Below are 17,662 nucleotides of genomic sequence, written 5' to 3' on the forward strand. Positions count from 1 at the left end.
ACCCCCACCTCAGCCTCTGAATGCTGGGATGATAGGCTGAGCTATCACACCAGTCTTTTCTGACATTTCTTATTCTCGTCTCATCTCCATGTCTACCCATGAGACAGAAACTAGCTGGCCATTTGGCAGCCAAAAAACTTGTGTTCCCATTGCTTGTAAGGTGAAGCTTATTAATAGTACTTCTCCCCTGGGGTAAATTCAATTATATTCAGTTAAGATCCCACGCTTTGCCGACCCGTGGCTAAGCCACAGATATATACCCTGCCCACCTTCTAGTTTTCTGCTTTGACTTGCTAACCACTCTCTGGTGTCTGTGACTGACTCAGTTGGGGCCCTGAGCTGCCATGTTTTGCAGAGGCTCTCAGGCTTTTGTTGTACATTTCTTTAGCAAATAAGCTACTGGAGCAAAAATTATCTGTGCTTAAAGAATATGAAGATTGGATCCCTACATAATATTTTCCATATTCTAGAATGATCTAATGTCTCTTTGTCCAAGTAGTTACTTTTTATAAATTGGAGCATTTGAGTTTTCTCATTAAAATACTGTTAGTTCAGTTTTGTTTTGTGTTTGAGACAGAATTTTGTTTTGTGGTCTGGCTGGCCATGGATTTACAATGTATCAGCCTCTTCCTTTGTTCCCCAAGTGCTGATATTACACGCATGTGCCATCCTGCCTGGCTAAGTATTTTATCATAGCCATTCAGTCAAAGGTTGCTGATTGCCTAGACTAGGAGTCTTTATTTCTCATTCTGGAAGAGGAGACACCCCCTCCCCCTTTATCTACTATCTTAAACAAGATGGTGAAGTGTGAAGCAGGTGGAGAGGAAACCAAGTCAACAGAAGTGGGATAGTCAGGCCTCCACCCTCTAGATACTCACCTCCATAGCTTCCAGGAACTACATCCAAGAAATGATTATAAGAAGATCCAAGAGTTGCTGGAATGAAGGGACAGTTCTTGATGAAAGGAGATGTTTCACAAGATGTGTACTGCCTGGAATCTACCAGAAGTGCCAAGACCAGTGGCTTTTCTCTTCATGAAACCACTAAGATACTGTTCTAGCTAGAAGTACCATTTGGCTCTTATGCTTCCTCTATTCTTGATCTGCAGACCATCTCTGTCTCAAAATGAGCAAATTGGGGTAGACTCTTTCCAACAGCACGTCTTTCTTCCTTTGATAAGTGTGTGCTCTCAGCTCCTCTCCTCCCCATTTTTTCCATTCTTTGTTCTGATGTGCATAACCATGGATTAGTCACAAACCTGTGGCTGTTTGCGTACCGCCTAGCTTTGCTTTCTGCTTCTGTCCATTCAACAGCCTGTATCAGATGTGTCTACTCCATACACTCCTGTAAATGCCAAGGAAGTTGGAATTTAAATCATACAAAAATCTGTGCTCATGAAGTTGGCATTCAGAAATGGGAGTAAAAGTGTCCAATATAGCTAGACAACTGCTGTACAAATGAGGGGCTAGAGACAGTACTCAGTGGATAGAGTGTCTGTCTAGCATTCAGGAAGTCTGGGTTCAAGCTCCAGAACTGAATAAAACCTGGTGTGGTGGCACACACCTGTGATCCCAGTACACAGGGAGTGAAGTTAAGACGATCATAAGTCCAAGGTCATCCTTGGCTGCATAGTGAGGTCTGGGCTGTCATGGGTAAAATCAGACCCTGTCTTGAAGAAGAGAAATTCTTGTTGTCCCAAATGGAGATGTCCCAATCCTATTTTATTTTATTTTATTAAAGCACTAGTAGATATGAATTCCTTGGTTTCTGCCTGGCTTTCCTCTTCACCAGATTTCATGCCCATTAAAAGAAAAGATGTACCCTGGCTCTTATCTGATTCAGGACCAGCTGCTGCCACTCCATTCCTGGGCTGTGGTGTTGGCTGTGTTGTCCTGACCATAGTTACCCTGGTGTTGACTAATGGACTTGCACTCACGATGCCTATTCTCTTGCTTGCTGCTCAGAGTTTATGGCTTAGTGGGTTTCATCTTAGCTTTCAGGTTCAAATGGATACTTATTCCTGCAGTAGCTATCAGATAAAACAGTGTGCACGTGATTAGGGCAACTGAATAGCCACGGGGGATGGTTAGGCCCAGGCTAAAGGCCCAATTGATCCCAATCCGGCCCCTGTGTCACTTCCAGAGCTATTTTTTTTAGGATGTCTTGTCCTTTGTGAGGATGAACGAGCTAGCTTTCAAGATGGTAGTCATGAACCCTCTGCTGCCACAGCTGTTAAACATGTGACATGACTGGTGTGGTCAGAAGGAAACTTTAAGTTGGATTGCGTTTTACTTAAAACTTGACTCGTCACCAGAGCCATGGCTCTGGCTCCTGCACTGGAACATGCGGTTCCTAATGTGTCAGTAGCCAGAGAGGTAACATTAATGAATGCATTCCTGTGTTTTCAAGTCATCAATGAAGTAGCATTTGTCCTGAGAGAGCATGAACTTTGAGGCCTGGAGTTAGCTTACATTAGGTGAGTCTTCCACATCTCCATCTTCAGTGTCTGTCCTGCTCTTTAGTTCTGTCTTCAAACATTTTTTTTTTAAAAGATTTATTCATTTAATGTTGATGAGTGCTCCTTCTGCATGTACACCTTTATTCCAGAACAGGGCATTAGATTCCACTATAGATGGTTATGCACCCCTGTGTGGTTGCTGGGAATTGAACCCGGGTCCTCCGGAAGAGCAGTCAGTGCTCTTAACCACTGAACCATCTCTCCAGCCCCTCTTAGTTTCTTTGTACTGGAAAGATCTGTAGTTCCCTTTCACTGGAAACACAGAAGTGAGATAATGCATGTCACCACACTGTTGTGGACCTACCCTTACAGACTTTTGCCTGTGTATTGTTGAGGTTCTTCTGTCCAGGACAAGACACGTGACAAATTCAGTAGAAACTGGCCCCCATTTGGAGGGTACAGTCCAGTTTAGCAGGGGCTGCAGGGCAGCAGGAGCTTGAGGCAGCTGGTCACATGACCCCCACAGTCAGAAAACGGTGAGATGGATGTGTGTGCTCAGCTCACTTTCTCCTTTTTATTCAGCCCAGGACCCCAGCCCGTGGAAGAGTATTACCTGTATTTAGGGTGTGTTTACCCTTGTTATCCCAATCTAGAAAACTCTCAACCGTGCCTCGAGATTTGTCACCTAAGTGATTCTAAATTGACAGTTTTCATCATCCCAGCTTATTTTCAGTTGTAAAAATAAAATATGTTCATTTAGGACAGAGAAATAGTGGATTTGGGGGCTCATAAATGAAGTGTGACCCTAATTAGTCTTAACAATAAAAACTAGGAGTCAGATACCGAGGGTGAAAGCTGAAACATCAGAGAAGCAGAGCAGCAGCCACTAGAAACTTCTTAACCTCTGTGAATCCTCAGACTGAATGGGGGGCCGAGAGCCTGTCTCCACCTGCCTTGTATTCTTGTCTCCATCTCCCTGGTGCTGGGATTAAAGGGGTGCACCACCACCGCCCAGCTCTGTTTCTCTTTTAGACTTACACTGTTTCAGTCTTTTGTAGCCTATGGTGGCCTTGAATTCCTGATCTTCCTGCTTCCTCCTCCCAAGTGCTGGGATTAAAGGTGTGTGCCACTACTGCCTGGCCTCTATGGTTATCTAGTGGCTAGCTCCGCCCTCTGATCTCCAGGCAAGCTTTATTTATCAGAACACAAACAAGATAACATACAACAGGTAACACTGCTCCCACTCTCCTTGTTTATCATGTCTCTGTGTGTGTGTGTGTGTGTGTGTGTGTGACAATACTTACATTACTAGTAGAAAGGGAGGTTTGGAGCCTGTGTAGGTCCATATGTCTATAAACTGAATTATGAAAAATGAAGACACTATCTAGCAGCAGGCATCCTGGTCCTCCGGCTCTTACAACCTTTTAACCCTCTTCAGTGATTTTCCTGATTCTTAGGTTTTAGGGACAGTAATACAGAGAAAAAGGAATGAGGGCTAAATAACACCAGGGACATTTGAAAAAGCCGCAAGGAAGGCCACATTATTTTATAAGCTTATTTAAACATACACGCGCGCACACACACACACACACACTTATGTATTTAAATGTATATTTATGTAAATCAATAAATATAATTAAATATATATTTAAATTGAGTTATGCCACATGGGGCGATAACGCCTCCTCCCAGGAGCCAGACTAACAAAACCACAGGGTCAGGCATAGGAAACTTCCCTACAAGTTGTTGCTTGAAGAGGCCAGAAGATTCCCAAAACAATCATAGGCTACGAGTGTGAAGGAAAGACTGTTGCTGAAAACACACATACTTCAGACACGGTACTTGAAACTGTCAATCTAGAACTGACCTGGACGTCTTCTGCCTGAGGACCAGCTCTCATAGAATCAGTGCTGTGCTAGCTGCCAAGGGAGAAAAGCCATCAGGTTTCCTACTCTACTTGGCTGTAAAATCTAGAGCCACACATTGACCAGCCCAACAGGATATCTTCATTTGAGCAACAGTACTATCCGCTGTCTAATTAGACTTACGGAACACTCAGTAGGAGGGAATTCATGCCTGGTGCTGTAAACCTAGCCAACTGCCTGTTGCTGGAGAGGTCATGGACCCTAGAGGAGGACCTACTACTGTCCTTTTCCTAAACCAGTGTAATTTCTAACTGCATTCTAAATCCTCATCCTTCTACCCACAGACAAGTGCAGCTCTCACCCATCACCAAGCAAGCTTCCTTTTGCAGCAGGTAAAGACCATCGCAAAGGTTCACGACTGGCCAGAATGCAGAGAAAAGTGACCACAGGGTTCTCAGCCACAACCGATACATGGAATTCTATTTTATTTTATTTTTTTGAGAGATGATCTCCTGTGTCGTAGGCTGGTTTTGAGCTCTTACGAGATTGAGGAGGGCCTTGAACTTCTGACCCTCCTGTGTCCTCTGGAGTGCTGAGCTTCCCAGGTATGCATCCCCACACCCAGTTTGTCCAGTGGGGATGGGCACAGCCTATTTAATTGGACCACTTCCTCAGCCCTCTACTCCTTCACTCTCCTCCCCCTCCTTTCCCTGCTACCCCAGTTCTCTCCTCCTCCCATTCCTTCTTCCCTCCCCCTTCTTCTCTCCCGTTCTTCCTCCTCCTGTGTCTCCTCCCCATCATCTTTTCTGTTTGTTTCGAGATAGGATTTCATGAACTCTTGCTCTTTCTTCCTCCACCTTCCCTACACCAGGCCTGATTTTCCAAAGAATTGGGTCAAACCCAGGACTGTATGTATGCTAGGCAAGCACTCGACCACCTGTAATACCAGCACCTGAAAGCCTGAGGCAGAAGGATCAACAGGAGCTTGAGACCAGCCAGAGCTACCTAATGGACACGCACGCACGCACGCACGCACGCACGCACGCACGCACGCATACATGCACACATTCACACCTCGACTGTCAAAGAAAATTTCAGTGGATATTTTGAGGGAGAATTGCACCTTGGAATAACTACGTTATAACCAGATCACTGCTGGGAATGTTATGAGGATTGAAAATGTATCTGAAAAGAGGCAGTAGATGTTAATTTTAAGTGTTCATGGGAGAACAATGGATATTCTGGAGGATCTAGAATGCATGTGAATGGAGAAATAGTTGTGGTTCCTTGTCAGATGTGCATCCTCTGGATGATGTCTCTGTGCTGGTGAAAGAAACCACAGAATATTAGCTGTCATTGAAGACCCCGGAGCAGTGCAGCCCGACAGGATCAGTGCTATAGTTAAGGTTGGTAGACTCTGGTGGTGCTCTGGCTAGCACAGCCCCCACCTCCATTGAAGGATCCTTGTTTAGGAGGGAGGGTGTGTCCCTAGAGCCTCTTCTACATTCCTCCTTCAGAACTAGATCTCAACACCCAGCTCTGTAGGGCGTGGTTGATAAGAGAATTAGTGTAAAACCAGGAGCAGCTGCTCTTTGGAACTGTGGGGAAAGGGTAGGCACTTGAGCGAAGTCAAGTGACCTCAGCCAGGGATAAGCTGTTTGGAGTTGGAGCTCTGATGTGTTTGTGACTGGGCTAAAGCAAAGGAATATTTGTGTTTATCATGGAAATTGTGGAATGCTCCTTAAGGTAATTGATTTTTGTTTGTTATTCTTTGAGACAGTCTCATGTGACTCAGGCTGGCTTTGAACTGCTGACCCTGCTCCCTCTTCCTTCTAAATGCTGGGATTACAGTGGCAGACCACCATGCCCAGCAAAGTATTAGTATCTATTTTATTTTAATTTGTTAGGGGTGTGTGTGTGTGTGTGTGTGTGTGTGTGTGTGTGTGTGTGTGTGTGTAGGAGAGATGCAGAGATAAACTCTCTTATTGTAGCCCAGTCTAGCCTTGAATTTATCATTCTCCTGCCTCAGGCTTCTGAATGCTGGAACTACAGACAAATAAAATTTTGTCCAGTTCTGTGAGGTCATAAGGTCAGAGAAAAGGAAAGATCCATTCATGTTCCGGAAATACTCATGATAGCAGTTTTCTTAGTTTGTTCATGTTGCTGTTACAAGATGCCTTAGAGTGGGTAATTTATAAGATGGGAGTCTGTTTCTCACGGGGCTGGGACATGGAGGTGTTGGCCCTGTCTGCACTTGCTGTGTGGTGCTTGTTGCTGGGCTTGTCTGTCCTCACAGGGTGGACCAAGAAAACTGCAGTTCATTTTTCAACCTGCCCCCCATGCTAGTTTTGCTCTTTTTTTATAGTCACAGTACAGGATGGAACCCGGGCATTTGTGTGTACTGGGCACATATCTACCACTTAACTATACTCGGTTCATTTTTGCTCTTCTCTTTTCAGTATTTTGAGAGATGGTCTCCTTAAATTGTCTAGGCTGACCACATTCGTAATGCTTTTGTCTCAGCCTCCCTGTTGACTGGGGTCACAGCCGCTGTGCCTATTCTTCAGCTCTTTTCTAATGAACGAATGCCGTGTTGTGTTGGAAGGCAGAGGCTTCACCACCTGAGCATTTCCTAAAGCCCCCCACCTCTTAGTGCACTGTGACTGGCAAACATGAAATTTGGGCTGCATGGAGATACATGCCTGTAATCTCAATATCTCAAAACTGAGGCAGGAGGATTAGCTTGAGTTTGAAGCCAGCCTGAGATACATAGTGAAACTTGTCTCCAAAACAAATGAAATAAAACCCCAAATAAGTTTTGGTGACATTTGGACATGGTACATATATAAACAAGAGGAGAAATGTACTCACACTTGTGTAGAAGTACAGGAAACCTATGATAAACTTGAACTTAATTCCAGATCTTCGTAGTCTTCCTATATTATATATGTCCTCCAATTTGGGTTATGTCCTTTAACATCTGAGATTTGATCTTTGTCCTGGGATGGTGACGTGTGGGTGCTGAACAACAGCAGCGACCTGTAGCTGGTGTTCATGTGATCTTGGACATCACACAGCGCGCCGTGCTCCCCTGCTGTGCTTTTTGGAGGGCAGGCTAGGGGTACTAGAGGCTCCCTTGCCATCCCTCTCTTTGCTTTCTTGTCATTGGTTTTGTTTTAGAGATTATGTAGCTCTGGCTAGCGTGTAACTCACAGTGCTCTTCCTACCTCTGCCCCCAGGCTTCTAGGATTATAGGTGTGCAACGCTATGCTTGGCCCTAAATGTATTTCTGAGCAGGCCCTATGGTGCACACTTCTAATCCCAGCATGGGTCCTCTAGGCAGAGATGGGAGGATCAAGAGGAAAGAGCATCTCCAGTTGCTTAGTGGGTTGGAGGTAGGCCTGAACTATAAGAAACGCTGTGGTAAAAGACAAACACGAACTGCGTTTTTTGAAACTACATATTTATTTATTTATTTATTTATTTACTTATTTATTTGTGTGTGTGTGTGTGTGTGTGTGTGTGTGTGTGTGTGTGTGTCTGCAAATGACATGGCACTTGTGGAGGTCAGAGGACAGTTTACAGAAGTCATTCTCTCATTCCATCATGACTCAGGGATCCAGCTCAGGCCACCAGGCTTGGTGGCAAGCACTTTTACCCACTGAGTTGTCTTATGGGCCCCACAAATGCATTTCTGACTTACAATATTTTCAATTTGCAATGAGTTATTGAAGCATAATCTCAATAGAAATTCCAGAGCATCTCTCCCTAGTTTCACTCTACCCCTATGTGCAATTGATGGTGGATTTGGCACTAAGGCTGATTTTCTTTTAACTGTCTCTAGTACAGGAAATGGATTTAGAAAGAGAATGTGATCATTCTTCTTAAGATGAGTTGTGTGTGTTTATTTTGTTTTGTTTTGTTTTTTTTAAGACAGGGTCTTTCTGTAGTTCTTATGTACTCGCTATGAATTCTTATGAACTCGATATATAGACCAGGCTGGCCTAACTCAGAGATCCCCCTGCCTCTGCCTCTCAAGTTCTAGAATGAGAGGTGTGTACCACCACATCCAGCCTATCCATGGTTGGTAAATACACCTAATTCTCTAAGGGAGAATTCAGAACAGTAACATGGTTGTTAAATACATCCTTAAGGGAGAATTCAGAACAGTGAGATGTCCATCGAGTGGCTGCCGTTCCCACTGGCTGGTTTTTTGAAGTACATACATATTTCCTCAGGTAGACAGATGGATGAATGTGAAAGAGAAGCAAGGCTATGTGATGTGGTTGGTGCGTGGGCAGGTAAGGAAAACTAAGAGGATGTGTATGAGCTCTAATGGACAATGAAGAACATGCACATAAGGGCAGGCCATTCTATGTGAGAGAAGCAACAAGAAAGACTCAAACAAACAAAAACCCTCCACAGAACCCAGGAGGTTGACAGATCTCGGACTTGATGAACTTGCAGATCTGCATATGAAACTACAGGAGGATATTAGTGTCCAGTATGAGTAGGGACCTGCTAGGGTTCTAAACACATCATCTCATTTCATTTCTTATCACATTGCTAAGAGGAACATGGAATAGTATTCCCATTTTATTGTGCAGACTTAAGGGTCAGCATAATTAACTCAAGGAGCACTTACCACTAACGGTTGAAAGAACCAACTTCACATTGATCCTCTCCAGCATGGCATATAAACAAGGCTGATGTAGAATACTTTTCTTTCATACCTTTAAAACACACATGGAACTATTTGAACTAAGTTTAAGTGAGACAAGTGCCAAGCCAGATTATGTTATATCTTTTTATATTAAAAAAAAAGAAAGGAAGGAAACGAAAAACATCGCCTCTAGAGGGCCCTGGCAATGGGTTCAATACTGAAATGGTATCAGTCATACATTTGTATATGCCGTCATTTTTTCCATACTCCACCATCTTTGGTACATATGTGCTGGGTGGTTGCCCAGTGGGAAGAATGTTACTGCCCAGGGAAGACTGTCTTGTCTAGAAGCTATGTGAATCATTACGGGAGAGGCAGAGTCCACTCTTGTTTATTTTACCTGCCTTCCAGACCTGAGCAGTTTTCTTTTCAGTCTTTTTTTTTTGTTTCTCACCCCCTCCCCGCTTCTCTCATTCCCTCCTTGGGTCATCTTGTGTCACTCTTTCAATAAGTAACACAGATCGCCCTCCAGCAAATAAAAACCAGAAGGGATATACCAGGAAAATGTAATCTTTGTTCACTTAAAAAAAATTACACCAATACGGTATAGGCTCATGTTGGTTTAACCATATCCTGTAATTTGGAATGGGGTGAGATGCTTCTCTGGTTAAGTCATTGCTCTTACGCTGTTTGCTGTAAGGGTTTCAAGAATATATATTTCAAAAACATCGAAAAAAATAATCCCAAACAAATGCAGCAGAGCTCTGCATACTTGAAACATATTGTCTAAATTTATCTCAAATCTCTGTGTTCCAGAATGTTTCTGTGTGCATGGGTTAGGCCTGGCCGGTGGTTTCTTCATCTATCTCTACCCTGGGTGGATTGTGTGGAGCAGAACAGAATGACTTACATATGGTCCCACTTTGTTGTAGTTTGTAGGGCCTCTGGGTTGGAACTATTTGATCAGAGAAGCCAACCGTCACAGAAATTTGGCTAATGTCAAAATCCTAAATATATACATATACATATATATCTGGTCAGAACGAGTCTATTCCTGTTTGAACTAGCGGTGCTCTTCCATGCATTGATTGGTAGTTCTTGTTCCTAAAATATTGATGACATTTAAAAAAAAAATACAGCCCTCCTACCTGTGTGGATACTGATATTCTGGATAGGCATTATGTTACATGTGTGGTTCAAGGCTGCTGTTGAAAACATTTCCCAGTTAAAGCTATGAGTATATCCATCATCTTTCTAGAAATGGACAGAGATTGAAATACACAAATTATCTTGAGCAGAAACCTAAATCTTAAGTTTGAAGAGGAAGCTCAGAGCATGCTTTGTAGTGTATCTCCTTTTTTCTTGGTATAAGTACTTAAAAGGACATAGGACCAGTGTGAGCCATCTTTGTTTAGCCATTGTGGTCTGAGGTGGGTGACTGTGGCCTGGGTAAAGGGGCCTGCATAAGTTATGGGCAAGCAAAACTTCCAAGGGCGTCTCTCCCTTTGGGGCCTTTTCCCTTCTTTTTGTTCTTTTCCTGTTTCTTCTATTGCTTTTTTTTCATGCCTCCCATCTCCCCTTCCCCCTCTGCTCTTCCTTTCTCTGTCTGCGAAACCACGTGCTCCAAGTCTGTGGATCTGGCCTGCCTTCTCTCTTGGATCCCCGTGAGTGTTAGCCGAATGAAAGCCAGATGGACCAGCAGTTCCCACTGTTATCTCCCGGCAGACTCTGGCAAGCCTCCTCCCTCCCTCCTTTCTTGGCGTGACAGAGTATTTGCCTTTATTTAGGGAGGATGTCTTCGCTGCTGTCCCTCCTCCCTCAGCTGCAGTGTGAGCGGAGAGCTATTTATTCTCCTCTTGCTGAGGTTGGTTGAGGAGAGTAGACCGTGCCTGTGGGTTCCTTTGAAGCCTGCCTAACTTGTTTATTTTTCTAAAATAGGTGATTACGATGCTGGCTGTTAAGTACTCTGGGGTAGCAGCAGTACGAAGACACATTTCTTTTCACAGTAATGTAAAGTCAAGTTGTGCATGTGTCTCCGCCATCATTTCCCTGAGGACACGTCTCTCGACCTGGGCTTAGTCAGGGTTATTAAGCCAGGGCTAGAGAGGAAGAAACAGGGCCTGACATGGATAACTCCATCATGAGGCAAAATGTACTTATTACGTTGATGTTGATTTTCTTTTATTACATCATCCCTAGTATGGTATCAATATTAGTTCAATTTTTAAAATGCTCAATTATATTGCACCCCCACATCTTATGAAAATGCTTCTTTTTTCTAATTTTTATTTTATTTTTTTGAGTCAGGGTCTTATTAAGTAACCCTTAGGAGTTTAGACTTCTTTCTGTAGACCAGGATGGCTTCAGATTTAAAGCAATCCTCCTGCCTCTGCCTCTCAACTGCTGGGATTCCTGGGTAGGAAATTGCTTTGTTTGAGATATGATCTTAGGTATTTCAAGCTGTCCTTGAACTCTGATCATCTTGCCTTCACCTCCCCAGTGCAGGGATTAATTGCAAGCACGTGCCATGAAATCTGCCATGGCAAGTTGCCTTGAAGAAAGGTGAACTAGGTTTGGGATTTTAATAGTAGTAATTTGGAGGTTTACGTTTTCATTTAATAATTGACTTTAAAAATATTTATTTAATTTTACGTGTATGTGTTACATGTACCTGATTTATGTATATGTACCATGTGTGTGCATAAGCCCTAGGATGTCAGAAAAGGGCATTGGATCCCTTGGAACTGGAGTTACAGGTGATTGTGAGACACCATGTAGGTGCTGGGAACTGAACCCAGTAAGCCCTCTAACCACTGAACCATCTTTCCAGCTCTCTTAATATTTGACTTTTAGGTACATTTTAGAATCACTTGTTATAATTTTTATAATAGTTTAAAAACCCTGCTCTGAAAAGTATACAATCTTACTTTAAAAAAAAAAGTACAAGTGTAAAATTTTGTATCTACAGTTGTAGAAATACCTCAAAGATGTTTTTGGAGTGTTGTTCATGTGTTTGTATAAAATTGGGTCCAAAGAACAAACAAGAAACCATTTCATTATTAATGAGAAAACTATTGCCTTGAAAAATTGTATTAGACTCAGAAATAGATGGAAATGTCAAGGGAAAAATACACTTAGAAGCCCCACATTTGCACTGTCATCCATCCCTAGGAGGCTGAAGCAAGAGGACGATGTAGGTGTGAGGCCAGGCTGGCCTACATAGTGAGTTTCCAGGTCAGCCTAGACTGCAGAATGAACACTGTCTCCAGACATCAAGGATACGTGGGAGAAAAGGACTTGGGCTTAGAGATGGTCATCATGGGCTGAATCAAGGGTTTGCCCATGGTCCTCCTTTAGCTCTTACCAGTTTTTACTTCGGGACTTTCACATTCTAATGGGAGTGTTGGTCTCATGCTTGTAACAGGACAGACCATAAATTCACACATTCTATATAAAGAATAGCTTAACTTTACTGTAGACAGAGCATTTCTGTGTTTTTATTTTATTTATTTATTGTTTGGTTTTTCGAGACAGGGTTTCTCTTATTTATGTGTTTTTAATGTAGGGCAGATAAAATTGAAGTTCTGGGGAACATCACTTGTTTCATTTGGTTGACCAGAAAGCTAAGCAAGGCAGGGGTGAGGTGTTGCCGGAATGCACTGTGAAGTGCCTACTTCTGCCAGGACCGAACTGCATAGCTGACACTCGGTTTCTGTTGCTTCTGAGCTGTCAGGATGGGTTCATTATCGTCCGTCTTTCTCGTCAGTTGTCTACTGCTCGCTAACACTGGCTTCAGCTCTGAGGGAAGTTGTGCTGGTGCATATTACACCAGTAAGGCAGCATCTGCCAAGCCAGAAATAACAATAGGGTATTATATAGCCTGGTTACAAATGAGGTCCCGCCATCTGTGCTACACCTTCTCAAGTGGGGCTCGGATGGAAAAACTCGGCTTTAAACTTCCATAGATAAGCGTATTTTACTGATAGAAGATGTTGAATTTCTTGTGTTTATGTGCCTCTGAAAAAGACAGACCCCACTTGGGAAACTGGGGTGTTTAAGGAGTGAAATAACGTGTTCCTGGTGGCATTCCCAGATCGTACTGAGAAGCACTCCACAATGCCAGACTCACCTGTGGATGTGAAGACGCAATCTAGGCTGACTCCTCCAGCGATGCCACCCCCCCCAACTACTCAAGGAGCTCCGAGAACCAGCTCATTTACGCCAACAACATGTAAGTGCTCGGTTCTGAATGGAAGTTTTCAATTTGGAATGCCTGATTAAAATTTTTCTGCATGTAAAAAACAATCGAGGAAAAATAAAATCCAATACCAATGCTTTATGCAGAATCAAGTGCAAAAACCTTGAAAGTTTGCCAGTAGGTAACGGTTATTGAACCCAAACAAAAGTGTCATGTTTTAGGTATAATTGGTACAACTGTGAATATTTGCCTGCCTTTATATTATTACTTCAACATTATAATCTGCTACGATTTGAACAAATGAATAATATTACATTTGTTCTCGTGCGCTAGTTATACCTACGACTTTTAATTCATGTTAATGTAGAGCTCTCTATTTTGGTTGTTCAGTTCCTCTTAGAACATAAAAATATGCTATAATTATTTCTAGTTACTTCTACCTTGCTTTCTTCTATGTCAAATAGCTACAAATAATGCTGTTTTTTTTTTTTTTAAAAAAAAAAAAAAGCTCACATTGTAAAGCTTGAGAGGCCATTACTTGATGCAACAGTTACCTGTAGAAACTTTATGAATTCACCAGCATTTTTGTCAGGTGCCTGCCAGGCTTTTATCAAACTTGACTCCGTTTACATTCAGCTCAGGTCCTGTTTTCTGAGTTGAGTCGTTGGGGTACCCTTCCTCCTGTAGCATCCCAGAAAAGGGTAGAAAGTTCTGAACCCCAGCCAACCTCCGCACTCTAGCAGAGGCACTTACTGGGATGGTTTTAATCAGTCTCACGGTTCCGGTTACAATTGTCATCAAAGCTTTGTGAGGCTAAGAAATGTTTATCTGTTATAGATGATACTATTAATGGACCATGTGCCATGAAACCATACGACTGAAAAATATCTAAGAGACAAAAATAGAACCATGAGTCTCTTAAGATACATATCCTAAGCATTCATGCATGGATGCTCTGCCTTTCAAAAGATCTTTCCAAATGTGTATAGAGTAGAAGGCTGTGACATGCCAAGTTGTAACCTGTCATCAAATGGCTTGTTATCCAAAGTCATGGTGACAGGCACATGACTCCTATGACAAGGCCTGGTGAGCTAACATTGATAGGTTACTTTGTTCCTCAATGAGATTAAGGAACATTTAATTCTCTGTTTTGCTTTTGCTTTTGAGGCAGGATCTCACTGTGTAGCCCATGCTGGCTTCAGACTTGCTATATATAGTCGAAGATGACGTTGAACTCCTTATCCTCTTGCCTAGTCTCCCAAGTGCTGGGATGCCAAGCATATACCACAGCACACCTCCACATCCATGCTAGTTCTTGTAGACCATCATCTTGATGTTCAGATACTTTTTTTTTTCCCTGAAAGGAATTTAGATTACTACTAACCTATGCTCTGTGTTAGACTGAGTTGCCCCCTTTCACTTTCTTAAAATAACTCCTTAGTAAATCCCAAACCATTTTGTCTTCCTATCTTCCTATGTATAATTTACATTTCCTCCTAAATAAATGGTTACGACATAAGAGGGAAAGAAAATAGCCTTCTAATTGGGTGGTATAAGGTTAAAACTTGAAAGTCCTCTTCCTATAAACACAGCTGTCAGTTGTGTGTACAAAACATGATTAAAAATGCTCAGTGATAAATTTAGTCCCCACCAAATGTACACTTTCTCTAGGGGAGCAGTTTAGGGAGAAAGCGTCCTGTTATATTGATGTAAGCCTGTGACAAGAGGCTGACATCCAAAGCTGTTTGTGCTATGTTTGAAGCATTTCAGGTGGTTGGCATATGTGCACATGGGAGGCAGGGCTGGCTCTGTGCAGCAGCCTACTCCATTTATTATCAGCTTCTGTGCAGCAGGCTGCCCCTCACTGTGAGGAGCGTGCCTGACTGAGTCCGGTGACGCTGCATTGGCCAACCATTTTGCCAAATGTCCCAATGTTTTTTAAATCACACAACCGCTAGATTCCAGGGCAAGGATTCTTCGTGGCAGTTCTCTTATTCATTGTCTTTGTACATTTATCTACCTCTTCCTTCTGGTTTTGTGCCCTTGACAGTAACGAATGGTACGAGCCATTCACCCACGGCCTTGAATGGTGCCCCCTCACCGCCTAATGGCTTTAGCAACGGGCCCTCCTCTTCCTCTTCCTCTTCTCTGGCCAACCAACAGCTACCCCCAGCCTGTGGCGCCAGGCAGCTTAGCAAGCTGAAACGATTTCTTACCACCCTGCAGCAGTTTGGCAATGACATTTCGCCAGAGATCGGAGAAAGAGTTCGCACCCTCGTCCTTGGACTGGTGGTAAGCAAGCAGAAATCTGTTTTCTGGGATAAGAGGCAGTGTGTGGGTTAGAAGAGGGGCAGGTAGGCCAAGGAAAGTAGATGTCCCAACCCCACAACGATTTCTCTATCTTCAAGTCCTCTGCAAATCTATTTGATTCCACTGTAAAGTGTTTTTTAGTTCTCCAATATGAACGAACTTTACCATAGTCGATTTTACTATTTGACTGATAACGATATAGAGATACAAATGAATTGTTGGCTTGGCTGTAAGTGCATGTATTTATATGCATATATGTGTATATATGTGTTTATATGGTGTGTATTATGCATATATATATGGTTGTATAATATACAGACGTGTTTGTGTAGGAGTCTTTTAATAAACAGTCTCTTGGCATAGTTAAGGGCTATCTACAGAAATAGAGTGGTTTTGTTAATGAGTCACTTAATGTAATTGAATGCTTATTTTAATATCCTTGCTTTGGGATTTTTACTATTGGCATAGATGAACAAGAATGTATAACAAGTAATACACTCTTGTTTCATGTAGTTTTGTTCTTAAGGCTAATGGCATTCAAGATTTTATTGTAAAATAATACATAAAATTGACCATAATTACCATTTTTACCTGTACAGTTCACTGGCTTTACAAATACGGCCACATTGTACAGTTCTTGCCACTAATGCATTTCCAGATCCAGAGCTGCTGTGTGTGTGTGTGTGGAGAGAGAGAGAGAGAGAGAGAGAGAGAGAGAGAGAGAGAGAGAGAGAGAGAGAGAGAGAGAGAGAGAGAGAGAACTCATGTGGGTGTGGGTGCACTCATGTGCATGTGCATGTGTGTGTGTTGGGGGGGTACCAGGGCCCCACACATGCTAGGCAAGTGGTTTTTTACTGAGCTACATCCTCAATCTTCTGGAGTCGTTTCATTTTTCTCAGCTAAAAGCTGTACCCATCAGGCAGTAGCTCCTCATTTCTCTGCAACCTGTGGTCATCTTGTAACAACTAATTGAATTTATTGTATAGCACATGAGGGCCTCCAATTCTGCTCCTCCTGCCTCAACTTCCTGAGTTCTACAATTACAGAAGCTGTGGCCCTTTAATTTAATTTTTTTAAGTCATCTTTAATTCTTTACTGTAGGTAGAATTACTTAAAATATTAGTTTGGAAATGAATTGTTCGCTCTGGCATATTCTACTGTATTCTGTATATTATCAAATTGGAAATGAGAGCATATAGCCCCTTTAACTACTTACCTTCAAGTCACCTTTATATTAATTATGATTTTTGACACAAATAAGTGATTCCCTAGTTTTTAGGAGGGCTATAGCCCCAGTACTGAGTCATGGGGAGAGACGAGTCCCCTGAGTAGCCTTCCCTCCAGGCCAGAGGTGGAACTGAGGTCTGTCCCACAGATCATTTCTTTTCATTATGTGGAGTGATCATGGGCAAAACAGGACCAGAACACAGGCCTTGGATCACCATTGCCTACATTTAATAGCTTTTGCATTTAAAGAAAGAAGAATGTCATGTTTCCCAGTCTGCCAGCTCCTGTCTCCAGGACAGAAGGTGACTTTTGTGGAAGTAGAGTGTGTCACTGAACTTCAGGTCCTAGGTCAGTTATTTATCTCTTCCTTTATATTTATTGTTTTCCACCCTCTGTTACTCCCTCCCCCCATCACTTCCTCCCTCCTTCCCTCCCTCCCTCCCTCCTGCCCTTTCTACCTTTTTCTGAGATAGGGACTCACTCTATAGCATTGGTTGTTCCAGAGGTCACAGGCTGGCCTTGAACTCATAGAGATCTGCCTGCCTCTTTCTCTCATGTGCTGGGATCAGTAACATGAGCAACATGCCCAGCTCTTTATTTTTGTTTTTCAATTTGTGTAATATATAGTCCCTTTAGCATGTAAATAAGCTAAGGAACCACAAAGTAAATCCACAACAATAACTATGTCAAATAAGTGATGGATTTGTTGTTAGTTTAAAAATACATTTTGAGCTGGATGTGGTGATGTGCAACTGTGGTCCTAGCATGCAGAAAGCTGAAACAGAAGGATTGAGAGTTGGAGAGGTAATCTGGGCTGTATAGCAAGATGCTGTCCCCCCTAATTTTCCCAAACTTATTTTAATTTTTTTTAAAATTAAAAGTGGTTTCTAAGCTCAAAAAAGAGAAAATCTCGATAGCCTTAGAGTTTTCTACTTATTAAG

The 17,662-nt window shown here is 42.6% G+C and overlaps 1 protein-coding gene across 1 annotated transcript in view; it reads left to right on the forward strand.

Moving 5' to 3' along the window:
- Runx1t1 (RUNX1 partner transcriptional co-repressor 1) overlaps nt 1-17,662 on the forward strand; it is a 123,132-nt gene that overhangs the window by 52,187 nt on the left and 53,283 nt on the right. Inside the window, exons 2-3 of the mRNA XM_059255652.1 lie at nt 13,080-13,217; nt 15,235-15,476. Of these exons, the coding sequence (XP_059111635.1) occupies nt 13,080-13,217; nt 15,235-15,476 (380 nt within the window). The remainder of the gene's footprint in view (nt 1-13,079; nt 13,218-15,234; nt 15,477-17,662) is intronic.

Source organism: Peromyscus eremicus, chromosome 2 (assembly GCF_949786415.1).
Source record: "Peromyscus eremicus chromosome 2, PerEre_H2_v1, whole genome shotgun sequence".
Classification (NCBI taxonomy): Eukaryota; Metazoa; Chordata; class Mammalia; order Rodentia; family Cricetidae; genus Peromyscus; species Peromyscus eremicus.